General features: G+C 35.9%; 2 protein-coding genes across 2 annotated transcripts; one reads left to right on the top strand and one right to left on the bottom strand.

Moving 5' to 3' along the window:
• Positions 1-943: 943 nt before the first annotated feature.
• LOC140746794 (uncharacterized) lies at positions 944-1,955 on the bottom strand. The gene is made up of 2 exons (XM_073078891.1): positions 1,902-1,955; positions 944-1,657 (listed from the first exon to the last, which is right to left on the bottom strand). Exons 1-2 carry the CDS (start codon positions 1,953-1,955, stop codon positions 944-946), a joined length of 768 nt encoding a protein of 255 aa, XP_072934992.1.
• A 2,423-nt stretch (positions 1,956-4,378) lies between these two features.
• LOC140746793 (uncharacterized) lies at positions 4,379-20,801 on the top strand. Its single transcript, XM_073078890.1, has 7 exons — positions 4,379-4,816; positions 6,152-6,370; positions 12,886-12,972; positions 13,093-13,283; positions 13,376-13,508; positions 13,586-13,727; positions 20,349-20,801. The coding sequence occupies exons 1-7, from the start codon at positions 4,379-4,381 to the stop codon at positions 20,735-20,737; spliced, it is 1,599 nt and encodes a 532-aa protein (XP_072934991.1). The 3' UTR covers positions 20,738-20,801.
• The last annotated feature ends 1,724 nt before the right edge of the window (positions 20,802-22,525 follow it).

Genomic DNA, 22,525 nt, shown 5'->3' with positions numbered 1-22,525 from the left:
TTTGAAGTCGGTTAAAAAACCATCAACCACGACCAGTAAATAACAATTTCCGCATTTGCTTCTCACAAACGGACCAAGGTGATCTGCGTGTAAGGTATGAAATGGCCGGTCTGGCTTTGGTATCGGATGAAGTTCACCCTCAAGCCGACCACCCACCGCCTTATGGTGAGCGCATTCAAGACACGCAGAGACATATTTTTTCACAAATCTGCGCATCTTTGGGAACCAATATGTTGCCTTTTTGCGAGACAATGTTTTATCGAGACTAAAATAGCCAATGTCATCATGATTTCCAGCAGACAAGCCAGCGTAGTTCTCCTTCAACTATGCGATAAACTCTGCCATCCTTCAATGCATAATTTGTGTGAGTGTCTTATTATTTTTTTCAAGTCTGGATTTTCTAATATGTTTTTCAGTGTTTTAATTTCATCGTCGACAGTTTGAGCGGTACTCAACCAATTTTCACTTTCAATGTTAAGTACGTCCAGCACATGCGATTCCGTAATAGCAGGGCTTATGGGGTGTCTGCTTAACGCATCCACGTGAGACATTTTGTTTCCAGGCCTGTATACAACTTCACAGTCATATTCTTGTAGCTGTATCCACCAGCGTGCTATGCGTGGTATTAAATCCCGTTTAGTCATGGTAGTTCTTAATGCATTACAATCGGTGAAGATTTTGAATGGGATTCCAACTAAATAAACTCTAAATCTGTTAAGAGACGCTATCACCGCCAGTGTCTCAAGTTCAAACGAATGCAACTTTTGTTCGTCAATAGTAGTCTTACGACTATAGAACGATACGGGCCTAAACACAGACCTATATCTAAATAGCGGGTCCGCCAAATAACTTTTTTTTTTTTTTTTTTTTAAATGCTATAAAACAAAAACTACTGAATATTTTCTCAAATTTCTTTTTTAATTAGAAAGTACAATCCTTCCGGTTAATAATGGAAAATAATTTCATTCAAATGGCTGCCTCGGCTGGCCATGCAGTAGCCTACACGATCGGTCCAATTTTTAAGCACATTATCGATTGTGTGCAGCTGTATTTCACCAATGGCTTCACGAATATTGTTCTTTAAAGCGTCAATTGTCTCTGGCTTGTCGGCGTAACACTTATCTTTGACGGCACCCCACAAATAATAGTCCAACGGTGTCAAATCGCAGCTCCGTGGTGGCCAAACGACATCAGCTCTGCGGCTGATAATGCGATCTTCAAAAACAGGGCGCAAAACATTGAGTGTAGCTTCGGCTGTGTGGCACGTAGCGCCGTCCTGTTGAAACCAAATGTTGCCAATATCTTCCTCCTCAATTTTCGTGAACAAAAATTCTTTCAACATGGCCCGATAACGATCGCCATTGACTGTAACGGCCACTCCTTGCTCATTTTCAAAGAAAAATGGCCCAATTATGCCTCTGGACCAAAATCCGCACCAAACAGTGACTCGTTTTGGGTGCGTCGGCTTTTTAATGTATGCGTGCGGGTTTTCTGTGCCCCAAATGCGACAATTTTGCTTGTTTACATACCCGCCAAGATCAAAATGAGCTTCATCTGAAAAGATGATTTTTTTTGCAAAATCGGCATCTTCTGTAAGTCGATCGCAGGCCCACTTAGCGAAGCGAAAACGCATTGGATGGTCAGTAGGCTTCAACTCCTGAACCAATTGGACTTTTTATAGCGTCATACCAAGGTCTTTATGCAAAATTCGTCTCAATGATGTCTCCGAAATGTTCAATTGTTGAGAACGACGGTGAATTGATGTTGATGGCGCTTCACGCACACTTTCTGCCACAGCAGCAATATTTTCGGGTGTACGCACTGTTTTTGACTTTTCACGCATTGGTTTATCGATGAGGATGCCAGTTTCTTTCACTTTTTTCACAAGATAACGAACATACGGAGCTGACGGTGCTTCTCTTCTTCCAAAATCCGTACGCAATTTTCTCACACATTCTGCAACATTACCATGATTTTCAAAGTAATGTCGCAATATTTCCCAGCGTTGTTCAAGCGTATACATAACCATATTCGTTCAGCGGAAGGATAAAACGAATTATCTGTCAAATCAAACATGAGCTAAGTGTTACCATTCACGAAATAAACACTAGTTGAAAAAAAAACGTTACATGGCGGACCCTTTAGATGACACATGTACCTTTATTTGTATGAAACCCAAGCGTGCCACTTTTTTCCGATCGACTGACACTTGTCAAGAACGTTTTAGAGATGATGGATATAGAATTCTCCGTCAAATAGAAAATCGATTCAAAAGTCGTGTCGATTCTTCTATAAAAATCGATTTTGAAATCGAAAATTCGAAAAAATTAAAAAAAAAAGGAAAAGTTGAGCAGAAAAAAATTCAGAAATGATCGATGTTCAAGAAATCGATCGACTACATTTATTTTACTAGTGCTCTGCGAATGTTGTACGAATGCGTGCCATTTTATACGAGTAAATGGTTAAAAAATAAAAACATGTTTTTTTAATTTTATCTTATTTTGTACAAAATTGTGATAGAAAATAGAAAAATCTCTCTAATTACACATTGGAAATTAAAAAAAACCTTACAGTGATTAAAGTATTTTTTTATATAAATTTAATTTACTGATACAAAACATAGATACATCAATACCTTATACAAAGTTGTAAAGATATCGCTATTAGATTGAGATGCGTCGGTGTTGCGTTGGCGTACTCGTAATCACGTAACACATGAAAAAATCCGCCGAAATGACCACGACAACTCAGAGATACCATATTTGATAATTATGTTATAAATTATTTGATTTTTTTATACTAAAAAAATAATCTTCTATCTGGAAATGATCCAGCCATAATGAATTCATTAAAATGAGCAGAACAAATTCAGTTTTGTTTGATTGGGACCAATATTTATGCCCGGTCTTTAATCCATCTCTCTTTAACCTTGACATCACTTGGAAACCTGTAAATTTAATGGTAAGTATTTTGAACAAAATAACTAAACATAATCATGTAATTAAAACAAAATAGTAATTAAAAAATACTTAAACGTTACACGGATAACAATTCAGTTAAATAGTTACAAAATATTTATTAAGCAAATATTATTCATCCATTTCCAAAATCGATTAAATAATCGAGAACAAGAAACTGGCATTTACAACACCAGTTACTCAATTTGAAATAACCAATGACAATTGTCTTTGAGCGACGAGAGCAAATATCGATCGTTTTACTTTTCATTGCGGGTTTTAATACATAAGCTTTATAACCAAAACTGGCAATGTAGGTAACCTACTATAAATTATGAAAAACACATTCGGTTACTAGTTGTCTTTGTAAAACCACAACATTTTTTTAATAATTGATCATAAAATAAATCATACATATTTTAAGAAAAATATTACTGTCCCATAAAAGGAAATATTTTCTTTATCGCTGCAATATTTTCTTGTGGAATTTGTACAATTTATTACCGCGCAATTCGGCATATTTATTGATGTTAATTGACATCCGATGTCAACAAATGTTACTTTCGGACTAAATGACATTTCATCAAAGTGAGTTGAATCCACCTCCTTATTTCAAGGTTTAACCACGCTAAATCGTACACATGCGGGATCTATTTAGATATAGGTCTGTGGGCCTAAATAATCCCTCTGGGCCTTTTTGTAACAGTACGCCGGCTACACCTAATTTGCAGACATCCGTATGCAACTGAGTTTCGGCAGACGGATCATAGAGAGCTATAACAGGTCTATTTACCAACGCAATTTTAATATCCTCAAAAGCGGACTGTTTTTCGTCAGACCACTTCCAAGTATTGTTCTTACGTAACAAGTCCGTCAATGGTCTTACAAAGCCCTTTATAAACCGTCTAAAGAAACTGGCCAGACCCATAAATTGGCGCACCTCATGTTGATTCCTGGGAGCTGGAAAGTTAGCGACAGCATCTATTTTTTTACTACCTGGTCGGATATATGAGCGGCGAGACATTTTATAATATATAATATTAATGTTTATCATGTTAATTTTGATTGTCAATGTGGAATTAATATTTAGATTAAAAGATGGACGACTTCCGGTAGTACTTCAACACACTTTGTTAGTCATACCAAATAAATTATATGAATTATAATAATATTAAAATATTTATTCTCGTATTTTTAAAACAATATTTTAAATATAATGTTATTTTATTAATAGTTAAATTTATTGTGAATCACGTCACTTGTTATAACAAAACAAGTGATGTGAGAGGGTAGTTCTTACGCTGTTTGTCACTCGAGTAGTATTTAAGTCCACGCGCTGGTAGAGCGTGGTTCACGGACTGGACGTCCAGTGGTCCGCCCGGGCGAAGTACCTGGGCGTGACCCTGGACTGGAAGCTCACCATGAAGCCCCACGTGGATGCCGTCATCGCCAGCGCGAGGGCGGCCAGCTTTTCCCTCCGTCCAGTGCTCTCCTCGAGCCTCCCTCTGGGTGTGAAGACCTGTATTTATAAACAATATATTAGACCCCGCCTGACGTACGCGGCGCCGGCCTGGTACGCGCTCGCGAGCGAACCGCAGCGCAAACGCCTGCGTGTTATTCAATCGCGGGCGCTGCGGCAGGTAGCCGCCGCGCCGTGGTACGTCAGGAACACAGTCATCCAGAGGGACTTACGAGTCGAGAGCCTGGACGACTTCATCGGCCGCCTCGCCACGAAGATGTTCGAGCGTGTCGATGCGGCGCGATTCCCGCATCTGCGGGATCTGGCGCCGCTCCACGCTCGTCCACCGGACCGCAGGGCGTTCCCGCGCGATCTCCTGGCGCGGGACCCGCCGGCGGACGTCGGGGCTTCATGAGAAGCTTTCAAGAAGACCGCGGCACTCAAGAGTGCCGCCCCCACCGGATTGAACACACCAGGACAAGACACCACACAGCATAGACACTACTACGAGCATCAAAGCCCGCAGAACCACGGCTCTTCACAGGAGTCACGACCACAGGTATGCCAGAGGGAAAAAAAAAAAAAAAAAAAAAACATATATATACTAATATACATATTTATTATTAAAAAAAAAATAAAAATAAAAAAAAAAAAAAAAAAAAAACCCTCTGGCTACCACCCCAATGACCTGCTTGTCTTTACAGGCAGCGGGAGAACTCCTCCTTAAAAAGGCTCAGCCTTAAAAAGGACACCTTCAGGGCCACCAGTGGCCCTGGAAGAAGACAATCAGCGTGGTTCATTCGCATTTAATCAGTCGTGTAAGCCGTTACTCTGCCCGAATTGTAAATAAAAGTGAATAAAAGTGATTCTCATATTAAAGTCGTTTCGTTCAGTTTATTAATAAAGTGCGGTAGTGGGATATCGCCGACAGATACCTTCAGAACTAACCTCAAATCCAAGAAAATCTATAGTCTGATAGAAAAAATGACATTTACTGAGCTTTAAAGTCAAACCGCCTGTTATGTCACTCGGTCAACGGTTATTCCCGCGCCCGCCAGTCCACAATAAACTATCATAAGAATCGCACGCATTTTTCTATTACCACTCCAAAGCTGCATACGATAGTCGAACTTAGTGCTATACAATTAAGAACATAATTTGGTCGCAATCGAACCGGATTACCTGCGATTACGAAGACAAAGGGACCCGGCCGGCAAACAAAAGACTTGAAGACCCAAGATCTATTCATTAAATCAATAGTGAAAAATAAACGTTGTGATCGTGTTAATAAGACTTGAGTTATCGAAGCAAAAAAAGTTGTTTACTGCAAAAGTGCATGGAAAATTACTGATCGAAATTACATTTAACACGGAATAATTTTTAAGTAATAACCGATTACAAATAAAGGTGAACTATGGATACAATAGATCAATTGCTTGTCTTATTGGAAGATAGTGAAGAAGAATGAAGAAAACGCAAACTAATTTGAGGAAAAGTCCGAAAGCTAGGTTGACTAAAGGATATCTACAAGCTCGTATGCAGTGTATTGACGAATACTGGAGAACATTTACTACGACACATCAGGATTTAATCAAGATTACACCACGGGAGAGGAGGAACGAATACGCTTATTTTTTTGAATTACGAATATTGCCTTATAGAAGACCTATATCTATGCATCAAAGGGGATATTCAAGACGCAATTACATCACTTCAAACGCCACATCTGTCGCAGTCGCCGCAGTTACAGGGAGCCGCCAGTAGTCTAGAACTATCAGATATCCGCACGGCGCAAGTTAGGTTACCTAGAATTGAACTACCGACGTACTCCGGTAAATACGAGGAATGGCCTACATTTCAAGACCTGTTCGTGAGTTTGGTGCATAACAACACTTCACTCTCCGACGTGCAGAAGCTCCACTACCTGAAGTGCAGCGTGGCGGGCGAAGCAGAAGTACTTCTTAGGCATATTTGTATAACTAAATCGAACTATACTCAAGCGTGGCAAATATTAAAACAACGTTATGGAAATAAACGAATCATTGTAAACTCTTTATTAAGTAGGTTATTTTCACATAAACAGGTAAGTGTTCAGTCTGCCAATCATTTAAAAATGTTACTCGATAATACTACTGAATGCATTAGCACGTTAAATAATTTAAATATTAAAACAGATTCTTGGGATCCAGTAATTATATTTCTCACTGTACAGAAATTGGACCAAGAGTCACGTAAAGATTGTGAAAATTTTTCATATAAAAGTAATACTGATGACTTACCTTCGTGGGCTGACCTCAAGGGTTTCTTGGAGTCAAAGTTTCGTACACTCGAATTAGTTAATCCTGTAAAATCAATATTAATAGAAAAAAAGGAAAAGTGTAATCAAAAACGTTCATTCCATATCATATCTTCTCCTGAAAAAATATGTTTATTATGCAATGAAAAACATTCTTTGTGTCACTGTAAACAATTTGCTAAGATGTCTATTACTGAACGTAATAACTATGTAAAATGTAAGTGAAGTGTGGGGGTTACGATTGAAAGACGAGCGTTCCGAGTGATTGATAGTTTATTACTGTCTTAAATCTATTACCTTAACTTAGCCTAAATGTTACGCATACACACACTGACAACATACGTTACCTACACTACTACACCTCCAGGGGTGAAAAGAAAAAAAAACAAATATGATGTTTGTTTTTTTGTTAAACGTAATACAAATTATATATAAACTAATTATACAATAACTATTTTATTCCGTTAGTTATGGAACAACTTTGTTCTATCCTTATGTACTATTTCCTCCTTATTTTTAAATAGAATTTTGACGTTTGGGCCCATATCCTCTAATACAACGAATGGACCTTCAAAAATATTATCTAATTTCTTACGTACACCTTCATTTTTAAGTAAAACTAAATCATTTTTCTTATAACTAACAGGATTAATTTTCTTATCATAAACTTCTTTTCTTTTTTCTTTACTACAAACTAAATTACTTCTAGCATCTTTTAATGCTATCTGTAGCCTATATCTTAAATCTAATGCATAATTATCTACATTATACAGTGGATCCACTTTATTATTATCTAAATTATTAGGAATATTGCACGCTCTACCAAATACAAGTTCGAACGGCGAATATTTTGTTTCAGTACGGACTGTGTTATTATAACTGAAACAGCAGAATGGTAACCAATGAGTCCATTCATAAACATTTTTGTCACAATAATTTCTTAAAAATGCAGCTAGATGTTTGTGCGAATTTTCAAGCGAACCGATTGATTGATGATGGTATGCAGTAGATGTTAATTTTTCTATTTCAAGAAGTCTACACACTTCAATCATTGTTGCAGAAATAAATTCCGAACCTCTATCGGTTGCTATAATGTTAGGTATTCCGTAACGTAAAATAAAGTTTTATACAAACGATTGCGCCACAGTTACTGCTTCTTTATTTCTAATAGGATAAGCTTCAATGAACTTAGTCATAGTGAGGATACAACAATTTCCATTCTCATCCCTATCCATAGGACCAACAAGATCTAAAAACATATTTTTTTAAAAACGCAACAGTCGCTGTTGTAGTTATGGTCATAGGTTGTTTTGTGTACCTACTATATTTCGTCATTTGGCACTTTGGACATTTTTTAACAAAATCAAGTACGTCTTGTTCAAGGCTAGACCAATAAAACCTTCTTTTAATGTTATTGGTCATTCGACGTGCTCCAGCATGTCCACTAGTCGGTAAAAGATGAAAGTCTCGCAAAATAAACTTTTTAACTTTTTCATCGTCAACTCTTTCAACTCCTCTTAGTATGCATACTTTTGGACCTGTCCACGTGGTTAAAGATTGCAGTTCTTTACATAAACCTTTTATAAATTCTTTATTTCGATTATCTTTTATAATGCAAATCTCCTTTATTTGCGTTTTATTACAAAAATTCTCTAACTTTATCACAAATTCGGCTCGCGAGAATTGTGGCCTAAAGTTAAGATTTATACATAACATCATTCTACTAGGAATAAATGCAAAACAATCTTCTTCTTCTATAATTAATTTCTTCTTCCTATACTCATCTATTTTAACATTTTCTAATAAAACCGTTTCAACCAAATCACGCGGTTTTCTTAATAACTCTACGATTCTTGGCTGGCCTCACCTATCATCAGTAGATTTACTAAAACTACGCGGATCAATCATTCTATTCTCTTCCATTCTCCTCTTTTGAGCTCTAGTCATAACATTCACTTCCGATATTTTCTCATTCATCCTTCTAAGTTCATCTGAAGTCCAACAAATTCTAGATAATGCATCCGCTACTACGTTATCTTTTCCTCGCACGTATACAATTTTGAAGTCGTATTCCTCAAGGCATAAACGAAACTTTAACAATCTACTTGAGGGATCTTTCATTCCGAATAAATACACCAATGGTCTGTTATCCGTCATTATTGTGAAATGTCTGCCATACAGATATGGTCTGTAATATTTTACAGCCCAAACTATAGCAGCAAGTTCTTTTTGAATTGTAAGGTAGTTTAATTCATTCTTATTGAGTGGTCTACTAGCAAAAGCTACAGGTCTTAGATCTTGATTACATAGCGTTGCGCCAATAGATGTACCCGATGCATCAGTCTGGACAATAAATTCGTTTTCGTCAGAAAAATCGGGGTATTGAAGACTCGGTGGAGTAATTAAAGATTTTTTAAGGAATTCAAAGGATTTTTGGCATTCATTTGTCCAATTAAAAATAGAATTTTTACGACACAGTTTATTTAAAGGCATAGTTATTTCGGCAAAATTTGGTACAAATTTACGATAGTAGTTACAAAATGCAACAAATCTTTTGATTTCATCAACGTTTTTAGGAACGGGATAATTTTGCAAAATTCTTGTTTTCTCTGGATCAGGTAAAACACCTTCAGCAGAAACAAGATGTCCAAGGTACAAAATTTCCTTTTTTAAAAATTGACACTTTTGTGGATTCAACTTTAAGTTAACTTTCCTGAGTCGTTCAAATACATCAATCAAATTTCTGTTATGAATTTCTAAATTTCTTCCAAAAATAATTAAATCGTCTAAATAGATAAAGCATTTTTCATACGATAGACCAGACATAGCTATTGACATAACTCTACTAAAATTACTACAGGAAGTTTTAAGTCCCATAGGAAGACGTTTTAACTGATATTGGCCTGTGCTAGTAGTAAATGCAGTATATTTACGACTATCAGGTGATAAACTGACTTGAAAATAACCCTGACTTAAATCTAAATGAGTGTAATAGATTGATCCCGAAAGTGAATCTAAGATGTCGGTAATGTTTGGTAGTGGAAACTTATCATCGACTATAACATCATTAAGTTTTCTATAGTCTACTACCAAACGCCACTTCTTACAACCGTCAGATTTTTTAGGTACCAATAGTACTGGACTAGACCATTCACTTGCAGATTCCTCTATAATGATATCTTGTAGCATTTGCTTTATTTGTTTATCAATTTCAGGTTTCATTGATTGAGGCAGTCCAATTTATGTCAAACCTTACAGGGTTTGACATAAATTGGACTAACATTTGGTTTAAGTGTTATAGATTGCTTATAAATATTATAAATATGCGTTGTAGAGAGTTTATCTCCCGGTAAGAAAAATATATCTGAATATTTTGAACAAATTGTCTCAATAGAACTCTTTTCTTCAGTATTTAAATGGTTTAATTTTAATAATGATAGTAAATTGTCGGCTCTAGTAACAGTTGATTTAGATTTAGGAAAAGAAAAGGTGTCATATTCATTTAAACAATTAATTTCAGGCATAAAATTATTTAACCTAACTTCCTCTTCCTTCACATTTAGTATCCTAACTGGTATTCTACCATTTTTTGGTCTCACTATTGTTCCTGCTACAAAAACATCTTTCTCTATTTCTTTAGCACAAATAATGTAATCGCTACTCAAATCACCATCAATATTTAAGTATATATAATGAACTGATTCACTCCTAGCTGGTAAAACTAGATTATTACTAATATCAGGAGTATCAGTAATAGGTAGATAAGTTTTGTAACCGTTATGATTAATAGTTAAAATATTAGAAGCCAAATCAATGTTACATAGAAAAGTAGATAAAAAATCAAGTCCTAAAATTCCACAAGTTTTTAAAGGTAATTTTGTGAAAACGTGAAATTTATGTAGAAAAGTCTCATGATTCTCTGATTCGAGTCTAAGAGTTACATATCCCGAAGAACGAATTTGACCTCCTATACGATTTATAATAGTATCGTCCCGGTATACTTTGATAGAATTAGGTAATTCATCACTTTTAATAACTGACACGGATGCGCCCGTATCCAATAAAAATAAATATTTTCTGTTATTTATGTAGAATGACACGTATTTACACTGACCATTTCAAGTTAAAATATAATTTTTAATCCCGAAAAAACTGTAATCCTTCGCTCTCATTAGTATTAGTGTTGTTAGTGTTACTGTCATTTGATTGGACTGTGAAAACACTTCTATTATTTTGACCACGCCTAGATGTCTGACGAGAGCCATGTTTCCTAAAATTATAATTATATCTACCACGATCTGATTTTAATGCAGTAGGCTTTAATTGCTGGTTTGAAAATACGCGGGAGTACCCGCTCGTAAACCCCCGAGGACGCGAGTAGCCGGGATAAGAGCAAAAAGTGCGTCCCCGAAAAGAGGAAGATCGAGGCTTACCTCTACCTCCTCGCGAATATTGCAGAATATCCGGTCGAGAGGATGTGGAAGGCGATGCCACTTCCTCATCCTTAGCAGCTTGGATAGCGTCTTTAAGGCTTTCATAGTTTCTGGCAGCTACAATCATACTCGTCCTGGAACTTTTTAAACCGTTAGAAAAAGTTTTTATAGCCATTTTCTCATTTATTGGCTTTAGAATGCCTGCGAAATAGTTAAATCCGTAAAAAGTTTTTCGATTTCGGTACCATATTCGTCAACGGACCTCCAACCCTGGTTTGTATTTTGAAGACGTGTTTGTATAGCTGTAAAAGATTTCGTAGTCAATAGATGTTTTCTTAAATCGGTTAATAAATTGTTTACTTTAGGATAACTACCTGACACACGTAACTTTGCATTCTCGGACAATCGACCTTTTAAAACAAATTTTATCAAAAGAGTTTGGCCTTCACTATTTAACATTTCAGCATACATTTCGACAGCATCAATCAATCGTTTTGCGGTTTCCTCTTTATCATCTAACAAAGGAATTAAATTACACGCGGTACGAATATCGAACTCCATTTTTAAGTCTAACTTTTGCTCACTTTCAATATTACACACTTGGGAAATTTCTAAAAACAAACTACAAATCTTGTCATATGTTACTGTAAATGATGTCACAATCAGGATCTCCGTCATCCTTCACCTTTGACAATAACAATTGTGCCCTATTATACAAGTTCTTAGCTTCCTCAAATTTATTTAAAGATACTGAGCACTTATATTTACTTTGTCCTTTTTTAATTAAATATTTACGTATTAGCAACAATTCATCATATATATTGATTACAATATCTCCCATAATCTATAATTAGAAAAAAGTAACAAATAAGTAGCATATAAAATACTCATTATACGTAAGAAAGTATAATCATTCCTATATCTTGTATTCAAAACGTAAGTAACTTATCTTAAAGAGTGCACAAAGACTCGCCGAACATGATATCCACGGACGTACGAGTATATGGAATGCTTTCGCATACCTCGCCTAATTAGGATGGGATCTTATGCGTTACCTGAGATGTGCGCTGATTGTTTGAAACCTATTAACTACGTAATTATTATAGATGTAAAGATAAAACACATTTTATAGAATACAATTCAACTATCACTGAGTCAGTTTCATATTATTAAAGTCAATAAAGTCACTTTTACATACTATGGGTAAAAAGAAAGAAAAAAAAATCACGAACGAATATAGCGTAATAGTTTCTGGCTTGTCGCATCACTACACCTGCGGGCCTAGACAAAATACTTTTCCGCAAGCGCTAACGCCAAACGCTAACTTATAAATGTATGGGAATGACATACGCTGCGGAATGGTGACGTTACGTCACGCTAATTTCGTAGACAATGTTTGACAAGTATCGGCACGCTAACGCTAACGCTTGAAATATTTCCGTAGCTTGACGTCGTGCGGACAAAATGGTAGACAAGTGTCGTTTTTGACACACGCTACGGCTAGTTTTGGTCACGCTCACATCGCTTTCCGTAGCGTTAATAAGGAAGGTGCCGCTAACTTTTGTTACGAGTATTTTTTAGAAAAATAAGTTACTATAATTAAGTGATCATGCATCATTTGAGATTGCTATGGGCTGCAAATAATGAGGAAATTTGGAATAATCGCCAATTAAGAATAACTCGCCGTAAAGACAACTTTATTGGTCTTATAACGGGAAAGGAGTTTATTCGTAGATTTAGGTTAGAAAAGCAAATCGGAGCCTTTGCAACGAGTTAAGAAATAGAACTTCACTTAGAGGAACTAAGGAAATTACCCTAGAGGTGAAAGTAAGTACTTAACTGTTATCTATTAAGAGTATTTTCTCTATTAAGAGTCACCTAGATCGACCTTACATTTAAATTAATTGTTTAGTGGAAATTTGCGTAACATATTTTGTTTTATTTCAGGTTCTTTGCACACTTAGTTTTTTAGCAACGGGCTCATATCAACGGATAGTTGGGCTTACACAACATATGATCCAGAGGACTGCAAGTAGATGCATTCATCAAGTTGTGGAAGCCCTCAATCATCCTGCGATTCAAGCTAAATGGATTATATTTCCTCAATTGCAACAAGAAAGAGTCCGTTTGAAACTTCAGTAAGTTCTAAGTGCCTTGTATATAGTTGGAAAAAACGAAAATAGATAAAGGATAACTTAAAATAAATAATGATTATTTTATAATATTGTAGGTTTCAAAGTAAATTTAGACTGCCGGGGGTAATTGGCTGTGTAGACTGTACACACATAGCCATTTGCAGGCTAACCGAAGATGAACATCTATTTTATAATAGAAAGGGGTATCATTCACTGAATGTGCAAATGGTAAGTTGAAATATACATTTAAATTTAATGTAAATATTTCATTCTTGTTGAGATTCTAAAGTTTCACTTTTTTACAGGTATGTGATAGTAATTTAAAAATAATAAATGTAAATCCTAAGTTTGGTGGAGCTACCCATGATTCATTTATTTGGGCTTCCAGCAAGGTAGAGCCTTATTTGCGTGGACTTCATCAAAATGGAGAACATGTATGGTTGTTAGGTAAGATGATTAAGCTACATTTGTTTTACTTTTTTGTGAAAATTATAAAATTTGCTCCTTCAAAGTATAGGATATGCTGTAGTGTATGTAATATTGGTCAATATAATTAGTAATAGTAGTATATATTAACGAACGCTCGTCTTAATAAAACAGTATTTACTCAGCACTCGGACGTTTCACTTACCTCTCAGCACCATCCTTACATGGCGACCCTGCCAGCGCGTGCGCGGTTAACGGTTACCGACACCGTGTCGTCAGTTTGAGTGGACAATAAAAGTGGATTTAATATGAACTTTAATATGGACTTAACGTTAATATAAAATTAAAAATATGGGTGGAAGACAAACAAAAAGTGAAGAGGTAATTATCGCCCAAAATGGAGCTGGAAATAGTGCATCTACGGAACAATTAATGAAGCATGCTAGTACTACATCATATGTTCTAATTGCAATTTGCGTCATCCTATTCATGGGGGTTGGAGCCATGCTGTGCCGCTTCTACAGGAAGTGCCATGACGACTGGATGCAGCGGAGTATAGAGATTAGCGAGCTGCGGCGCACCGTGAGCCTTCTGCGTCGTCGTGAAGAACGCCCAGCTAACGTGGTCTGACGGCCCACCCCGTGGTGATAAGTGTTGTGAAATGTGCGCGATCTTTTTTTTTTCTTATATAACTCTATATAATAAAACTATTGTTCTGTACTTAGTTATACCGGTATAGGGACAATAAGTTATTATGGTGTGCAAAATTTATATTATGTTATTTTTAGATTGATAAGTTACTCATTACTCATATAATCGTTTGTAATGATATTATTGAAAACACTATCGTGTTCATTGTTTATTTTCTCCTTTTTTGGGTTGAAATATTTAAGTAAGTAAACATGGATTTGTTATATTATGGCAGAAGATTTAATTCAACTAGTAGATAATTTAAGAAAAATTCGGACATATCTCATGAAAATTGGTCCCTCTCGTAGAACAGGTAACATTTTGATAATAAAAAAGGAGGAAGCAAACAAGATATATACTGAATATAATTCTGTATGTGATATTTTGACAAATGATAAATTGTATAGAGAACAACAGTCGTTAATAAATAAAATTAGTATAGAATTCCGACGTATATATCAAGAAATTCTAGATTTATGTACTAAAACAGATTGTTCGGGTCAAAGTATAAAAATGGCTACCGAAAGTTTTGATCTAAAAATAGCATTAAGCTTATTACCTATTATGAATGACAATGATGACACAACAAAACAATTAATTGAAGGTGTCGAATATTATAGTTCGGTGTTGGGTAGCGAGACGTGTAAAAAGAAACTCATTCAATTTGTATTAAAAAGCCGTCTCTCTCAGAAAGCGAAACTAAAATTATCATCAAGCTATGATACAACTGATAATCTTATAAAGGATATGAGGAAAATTTTACTGCCACAAAAAAGTTACACAGCGTTACACGCCAAGTTACAACAATGTAGGCAAAATGAGAAGTCTATTTCAGATTATGGTAGAGAGTTATCAGAATTATTCGTAGATTTGACAATTTCGCAAGCCGATGGAAATAATAAAAATTATGACGTGTTACGTCCGCTTAATGAAAAGCTCGCGGTTAAAAAATTTGCTGATGGATTGCGAAATCGTCGTATCAGTACCATTATCGCTGCGCGTGATTTCAGCTCATTATCTGACGCTGTACAGTCAGCAATGGATGAGGAGCTCTCGGCCCCATCCACTTCGGCAAACGTCATGGGTATGTATAAGCACCCTATGCAGTACAACAAACCCAGAAGATTTCATGGTACGTACAATAGAGGTTTTCAGTATTTTAGAAATAGGGGGGCTTTTCCTTCTAGATGGTCCCACCAGCAACAAGGTCCAGCAGAGAGAACGCCACCGCACCAGAGACGTGGTGGTGCTTTTAGAAATAATCGCCGAGTTGGTTTTCGTGGTAGAGGTAATTATGCTAACCGTAGTAGGGGTCATTCCATAGGTAGCAACATAAACATTTTATCGACTCAGGAAAACAATACCAAAAATGAATTAGAGCAAGAAACTCTGACTCAGTTTTTTCGAGCCTGAATATGTTTACACATGTAACAGTTTAAGTAAAGTTACCTTTAAAGTAAATGAATGTAAACATGATTGGCTCATCGACACCGGCGCATCAATTTCTGCGATCAAATTCGCTTGCATTCAAAGTTTACAGATACCATTCCATAATGAGCGACTTAGTGTTAAAGGAATAGGTGGACATGTGATATCGAATGGCTTTGTTTACTTAACATTAAATCGTAACGGAGTAAAGTTTCATCATAAATTTTATGTTTTTAAAGAGTTACCATGCAAAACTGTAGGAATTTTAGGACAAGATTTTTTGAAAAAATTTAATGCTATTTTAAATTTCGAACTCAATACGCTACAGATATCAACAAAAAGTGGGAAGAGTGTCACTGTGTCTTTTGATTACATAACGCCGAATTCATATTCTTATTTGACAATACCAGCGCGAAGCGAGTCTACACATTTTATTAATACTAACTTTAAAAATGATTTTGTAATATTTTCTCAAGAACTTTGCGAAGGTGTTTTTATAGCTAATACTGTAGTGAAACCGGAAAATGGAAAAATCCCTATACGAATTTTAAATAGTAGACATCAAGATGTCAAATTAAATTATTTTTCAATACACAAACAAAATTTAAACGATTATTTTATATGTCAATTTAGTCCAACTAATATTAACGCTGACCGCGTCAAAAAACTTTTTTCGTTATTAAATTTAAAAGGATTAAATCTAGAGGAACAAATATCTATCGAAAACATTTGCGCTAAATATCCGGACATTTTCCATTTACCAGGAGATCAATTAACCACAACTTCATTTTACCAACAAAAACTTGATTTAAAACCCAATAGTACTCCCGTATACACAAAGCCATATCGGCTACCACATTCACAAAAACAAGAAATTGATAGGCAAGTACAAGATATGTTAAAAGATGGTATAATTGAAGAAGCTAGGAGCGCGTGGTCCAGTCCGCTATTGTTAGTTCCAAAAAAGCCGGACCCAACAGGTGAAAAAAAATGGAGAGTAGTGATAGATTACAGAAAATTAAATAACCAAATTCAAGACGACAAGTTCCCGTTACCAAATATTTCGGAAATATTGGATTCTCTGTCAGGCGCTGTATATTTTTCACACCTTGATTTATACCAGGGGTTTTACCAAATTAACTTAGATAAAGATTCTAGACCATATACGGCATTTACGACGGGAAAAAATCAATTTCAAATGACCCGCATGCCTATGGGAATCAAGTCTAGCCCTAATGGATTCAGCAGAATGATGACCTTAGCAATGTCGGGGTTAAATCACGAAAAATGTCTTATCTATCAGGATGATCTAGTAGTTTTTGGAAGGAATTTAGCTTGTCATAACCAAAATTTGATGGATGTGTTTAGTAGACTACGTAAAATTAATTTAAAACTAAATCCTGTTAAATGTATCTTTTTACAGAAAGAAATTTTATATCTAGGCCACGTCGTCTCGGAAAATGGAATTTTACCAGATCCCGAAAAAACTAGAATATTAGAAAATTATCCCAGACCACAAAGTGTAGATGAAATAAAGCGCTTTGTCGCATTTGCAAACTACTACCGAAAATTTATTCCAAATTTTTCTCAAATTGCACTTCCGCTAAATAAAGCTTGTTGCAAAAATATGTCATTTAGTTGGTCTGAAGCTTGCGAACAATCGTTCCAATTATTGAAAAGGGCATTAACAAAACCGCCCGTTCTCCAATATCCTATTTTTTCACCCGATAATGAATTTTTATTACAGACTGATGCATCAGGAACAGCTATAGGATCCGTTTTATGTAACATGAACGGAAAACCAGTCGCATATGCAAGTCGAAGTCTAAATAAGGCGGAACTTAATTATCCTACTATTGAGAAGGAGCTGTTGTCAATAGTATGGAGTGTAAAATACTTCCGTCCTTATTTATACGGTAGACGTTTTAAAATTCAAACTGATCATAAACCATTGGTTTATCTTTTCAGCATGCGCGACCCTTCCAGCAGGTTACTTAAATTTAGGTTATTACTAGAAGAATATAATTTCACAGTCGAATATTTGAAAGGAAAAAATAATTCCGTTGCTGATGCTTTATCGCGTATAAATATAACATCTCAAGATTTAAAAACAATGAATGATCAAATTTCATGTGTTATGACACGAGCGCAGTGCAAAAAGTTAGCAAACTGCGAAAAGCTCAGTACTAGCGACTTGGTGGATAATATTGCCACAAGCCCGAGGTCTGATCAACCAAGGGTCGTGGAAATCATTAAAAAACTGAGTCTCTATACTGAACTTGCATTAATTAACTCTAAAAAGATTAGTATTTTGAAACAAAATGGTCTAGTGACGGAAACGTATAAGAATTATTCGTATGTACCTAGTAGATCTACTATTTATTTATGTACAACTACTGAACCTCGATCATCGATTACGCGAGACGTATTGGTGAGAGATTTAGCAGTAATGTGCAAGAAATTAAATATAAAAGAAATATGTATCCTAAGGGATGAAATAAATAAAGAATTTATTAAAGGAATAGTAGATATTATAAAAAATCGTGATAAATGGACCGGTCCACAAATATGTATTCTAAATAAGGTACAAAGGATTAATAATATAGATAATAGAAAGATAATTTTAAATGACTTTCACTTGTTGCCTTCCAGTGGCCACGCAGGTATCAGGCGAATGTCTAATAATATAAAAAGGTATCAAAGGTGGTAGAACCCTTTGTGGTTCAACTCCGGCGGCACCACCGCCACACCTATTTCTACCTAATAACAGCAGTGTTAGGCGCTGCTGTGTTCCGGTTTGAAGGGTGTGGTAAGGGAGACAGACTTTTCCGAGGCGTTCCAGCTTAGTCCTCAGGGGTAGCGGCGCATCTGTGGCCGACCTCAGGTAGGAATATCTAATCCTATCTGGGGTTGATTACAGATGTCCATGGGCGGCAGTAGCCACATCAGGTGGACTGCATGCTCGTCTGCTATTCTTATATTATAAAAAAAAAAAAAAAAAAAAAAAAAGGTATTATTTTTGGCCTAGTATGGACAAAGATATACATGATTATGTTACCAAGTGTGTCCAATGTCAGAAACAAAAATACTCTGTAGGCACTAAACAGCCCATGGTAATAACGAGTACGGCTAACTCGGCCTTCGAAAAAATTTATCTCGACTTAGTCGGACCGCTTCCGAAGGACGCTTTGGAGCAGGTGTATATTCTCACATTGCAGTGTGAGCTCACGAAGTTTGTGGAGGCCTATCCCCTGCCTTCAAAGGATGCAGCCAGTGTGGCTCGTTCATTTGTAAATAATTTCGTACTTAGGTATGGGATACCGCGCGAAATAGCGACTGACCGTGGAACAGAGTTTATCTCCAACACAATGAAAGAGGTATGTAAAATCTTGAATATTACTCAGCTGACAGCAACGGCCTATCACCACGAGAGTATAGGTGCGTTGGAGAACTCTCACAAGGCGCTTGGCGCATTTTTAAGAGTAAGTTCAGAAAATAAGTCAGGTTACTGGAGTAGTTACGTGCCCTATTGGTGCTTTTCGTATAATAATAGCGTGCATACAGAAACGAAGTACACGCCGTATGAGCTTGTTTTCGGCAAACGGTGTGTAATACCGAGTAACTTGTGTAGTGGCATAATAGAACCTTTATATGCACATGACAGTTATCCTTTAGAGCTAAAATATAGGCTACAAGTGGCACAAAAAGACGCTAGAAATAATTTAATTAGTAATAAACTTAAAAGAAAAGAAAAGTATGACAGTAAAATAAATCCTGTGTATTACAAAAAAGGAGAATATTTACTGATAAGAAACCCTTCAGGTGATAAGATGGACAGCATTTACCAAGGCCCATACTTGGTTGTAGAAGATCTGGATTGTAATGTTAAAATAATAAAGAAAGGTAAAGAAGAAATTATACATAAAAATCGCACAAAATTGTTTAATGCACCAGTACCCATAATTTCTTCTTTGCCCTAATACATATAAGTAGTACTTTTATATACTAAGAGTTTGTAAAGTTTGTTTTATATTTTTTTGATTACATGTATTTTATACTTATTTTTACATTTAAGCAAAGTTAACATTATTGTATGTTTTTTTTTAAAATATTTTACTTATGTTTATAACAAAAAAAAATCTTTCTTTATTAAGTTTTTTTTTCTTCTGGAAAGGGAGGTGTAGTGTATGTAATATTGGTCAATATAATTAGTAATAGTAGTATATATTAACGAACGCTCGTCTTAATAAAACAGTATTTACTCAGCACTCGGACGTTTCACTTACCTCTCAGCACCATCCTTACAATGCTCTTCAAAGTATAAGTACGGTAGCATTATTATAATAATATCATATTAATAAGTTCTAAAGCTATGGGAATATTAAATTTCTATATTTTTAAACTTGCAGTTATATATGATATAGATCGAGCTTATAAAGGAAGGATTTGTGTATAGATGGAGCTTGTAAAGTAAACAATTTTTTTACAAAGTTTTAAATATTTATTATAATTTATTTGTTTCAGGTGATTCTGGGTATCCGCTGAGGCCATGGTTATTAACACCAATTTTAGATGCAGCTCCTGGCTCTAGAGATGAGATTTACACCCAGCGTCATCTAAAAGCCAGAAATTGTATAGAGCGCTGCTTTGGATTACTCAAGTCACGCTGGAGATGTTTACTCAAACACAGAACACTGCATTACCATCCTGTTAAGGCTGGGAAAATAGTACTTGCTTGTTCTGTTTTGCATAACATGGCAATAGATGCAAGTTTACCACCTCCTCCACATTCCCCAGAAGAAGAAGAGTTACCCTTCAGAGATACACAAGAAAATATTTCTACTGAAGGTAGTCAAAATGAGCTTATCCAAGGCAGAGCTATAAGAAACAGTTTAATATTAAGATTACAGTAAGTGTTCGTTTTTAAAATAATTATTTTAGTTAAATGTTTAGAAATAAAGATAAATTACCAAAGTATGTGATGTTATTTTTATTATTATTTTCTGAAGAAGCACCAATACAAATAGTAGTATGGGATATTTTTTTAAATTATTCTTGATCCTTTAAAATTTAAGATTAGTTTTTGTTGACAAAATTGTTTTTGTAATGAAATATTTTTTTGCTAATAATCTTATAACTGCATATAATCATCTGTTACCAACCAACAAGTAGCTTGCCTAAGGACACTATACATCAGCTTGATTATTATTGTATAAGACTTTCCATCTTCTAAAATAATAAGTTGAATAAAAGTTTACAAAGATTAAAACTTCTTCGTTCGCAATTCATAAATATTTTAGTATGCTCTCTTCGGTCAACAACATAACACTTAATTCCAAATAGATAGTTATTTCTACGTCGTAAACAATAAGTACATATACGTGAAATAATAAATCAAATACACATCTTTACCTGTTCAAACGCTCTAAACACTCGCACAACAATTTGAAATCGTCTAATATGACCGCCACTCTTCGTTTGACGTTGACTTGACGTATTTTTTTTTCTTTCTGTCACGCTAACTTCCATAGACAAACTAGAGTTTGCATTTCGACGCTGCGGAATGAGCGTTTGGCGTTTGGTTATAACATTGTCTACAGATTTAGCGTTAGCGTGAGACGTTAACGCGTAGTCCGTAGCGTGTGCGGAAAACGAAACGGTTGTATTTTGTCTAGGCCCGCTGCTCACACTGGGGAACCTGACGCCTGTCGAGGACTCCTAAGGCCTGGCTTCGACGCAAGGACCTTTGGTTCATCTGTCGCTCCATCCAACCCTCATGTGTCTTCTTATAAAATCGGCAAGCAACATATAGTGCTGCAGCGAGCATCACCACGACGATCACCGTAAGCAGCATATTGGGGGTGCTGGTACTGGAGTAACCGGTATCAGAGGTTGCCACATTTTTTCCATCTCTCGCTGCCGCTTGAGCTATTATAGTTTCTTCCTTCGTCTGTGTGGTGCCCATTGTGATTTCACCAGACCGTTATATTTTAATTAATTTATTTAATCGTTATTCCACATTATTCCCGATTAAAAACGCGCGGTACGCGGTACGCGTTTGGCAGAGTCGCCATGAAGTGTGGGGGTTACGATTGAAAGACGAGCGTTCCGAGTGATTGATAGTTTATTACTGTCTTAAATCTATTACCTTAACTTAGCCTAAATGTTACGCATACACACACTGACAACATACGTTACCTACACTACTACAGTAAGAACCTGTGTTTTAATTGTTTGTCGACAGGGCATTCATTTTTTAAGTGTCGTTTGCCAATGACCTGTCGTATTTGTCGTAAGCGTCATCATACTCTTTTACATTCGACGAAGTCGGAGGAAGCTGTGGCCCATGCTAGTGTTACCAATATACAACCACAGTCTTCAAATACAAATGTAGAAGAGAATGAAGTTCAGGCCAATGCAATGATGACGTCTCATTTTAGTACAAACCAGGGATATGCTCTATTAGCTACAGCTGTGGTCAAAGTTAGGAACAATGAAACAGGCCACAGTATTATGTTACGAGCGTTAATAGACCAAGGATCACAGGCATCTTTTATAAGCGTGCTACACAATTATTGAAACTGAACAAGAAGTCAATACGAGGTAATATTGTAGGAGTTGGTTCTACTAAAACGAGAATTAATAGTATTGTTCAACTCTGTATACTTTCCACATTTGATACAGAATTTTGTCTACAAACT

Source organism: Epargyreus clarus, unplaced genomic scaffold (genome assembly GCF_041222505.1).
Source record: "Epargyreus clarus isolate Ecla_fem2 unplaced genomic scaffold, WU_Ecla_fem_2.2 ptg000013l, whole genome shotgun sequence".
Lineage (NCBI taxonomy): Eukaryota > Metazoa > Arthropoda > Insecta > Lepidoptera > Hesperiidae > Epargyreus > Epargyreus clarus.
This window is presented reverse-complemented; position numbering and strand designations above follow the sequence as displayed.

Coding starts and splice junctions, on each gene's coding strand:
- LOC140746793 (XM_073078890.1), top strand. CDS start 4,379: ATGAAGCCCCACGTGGATGCCGTCATCGCCAGCGCGAGGGCGGCCAGC. Junction 6,371..12,885: donor GCGTGGCGGGCGAAGCAGAA/GTACTTCTTAGG, acceptor TCGTAGATTTAG/GTTAGAAAAGCAAATCGGAG. Junction 13,284..13,375: donor AGAGTCCGTTTGAAACTTCA/GTAAGTTCTAAG, acceptor ATAATATTGTAG/GTTTCAAAGTAAATTTAGAC.
- LOC140746794 (XM_073078891.1), bottom strand. CDS start 1,955: ATGTGTGAGAAAATTGCGTACGGATTTTGGAAGAAGAGAAGCACCGTC. Junction 1,658..1,901: donor AGAGAAGCACCGTCAGCTCC/GTATGTTCGTTA, acceptor CAATTGGTTCAG/GAGTTGAAGCCTACTGACCA.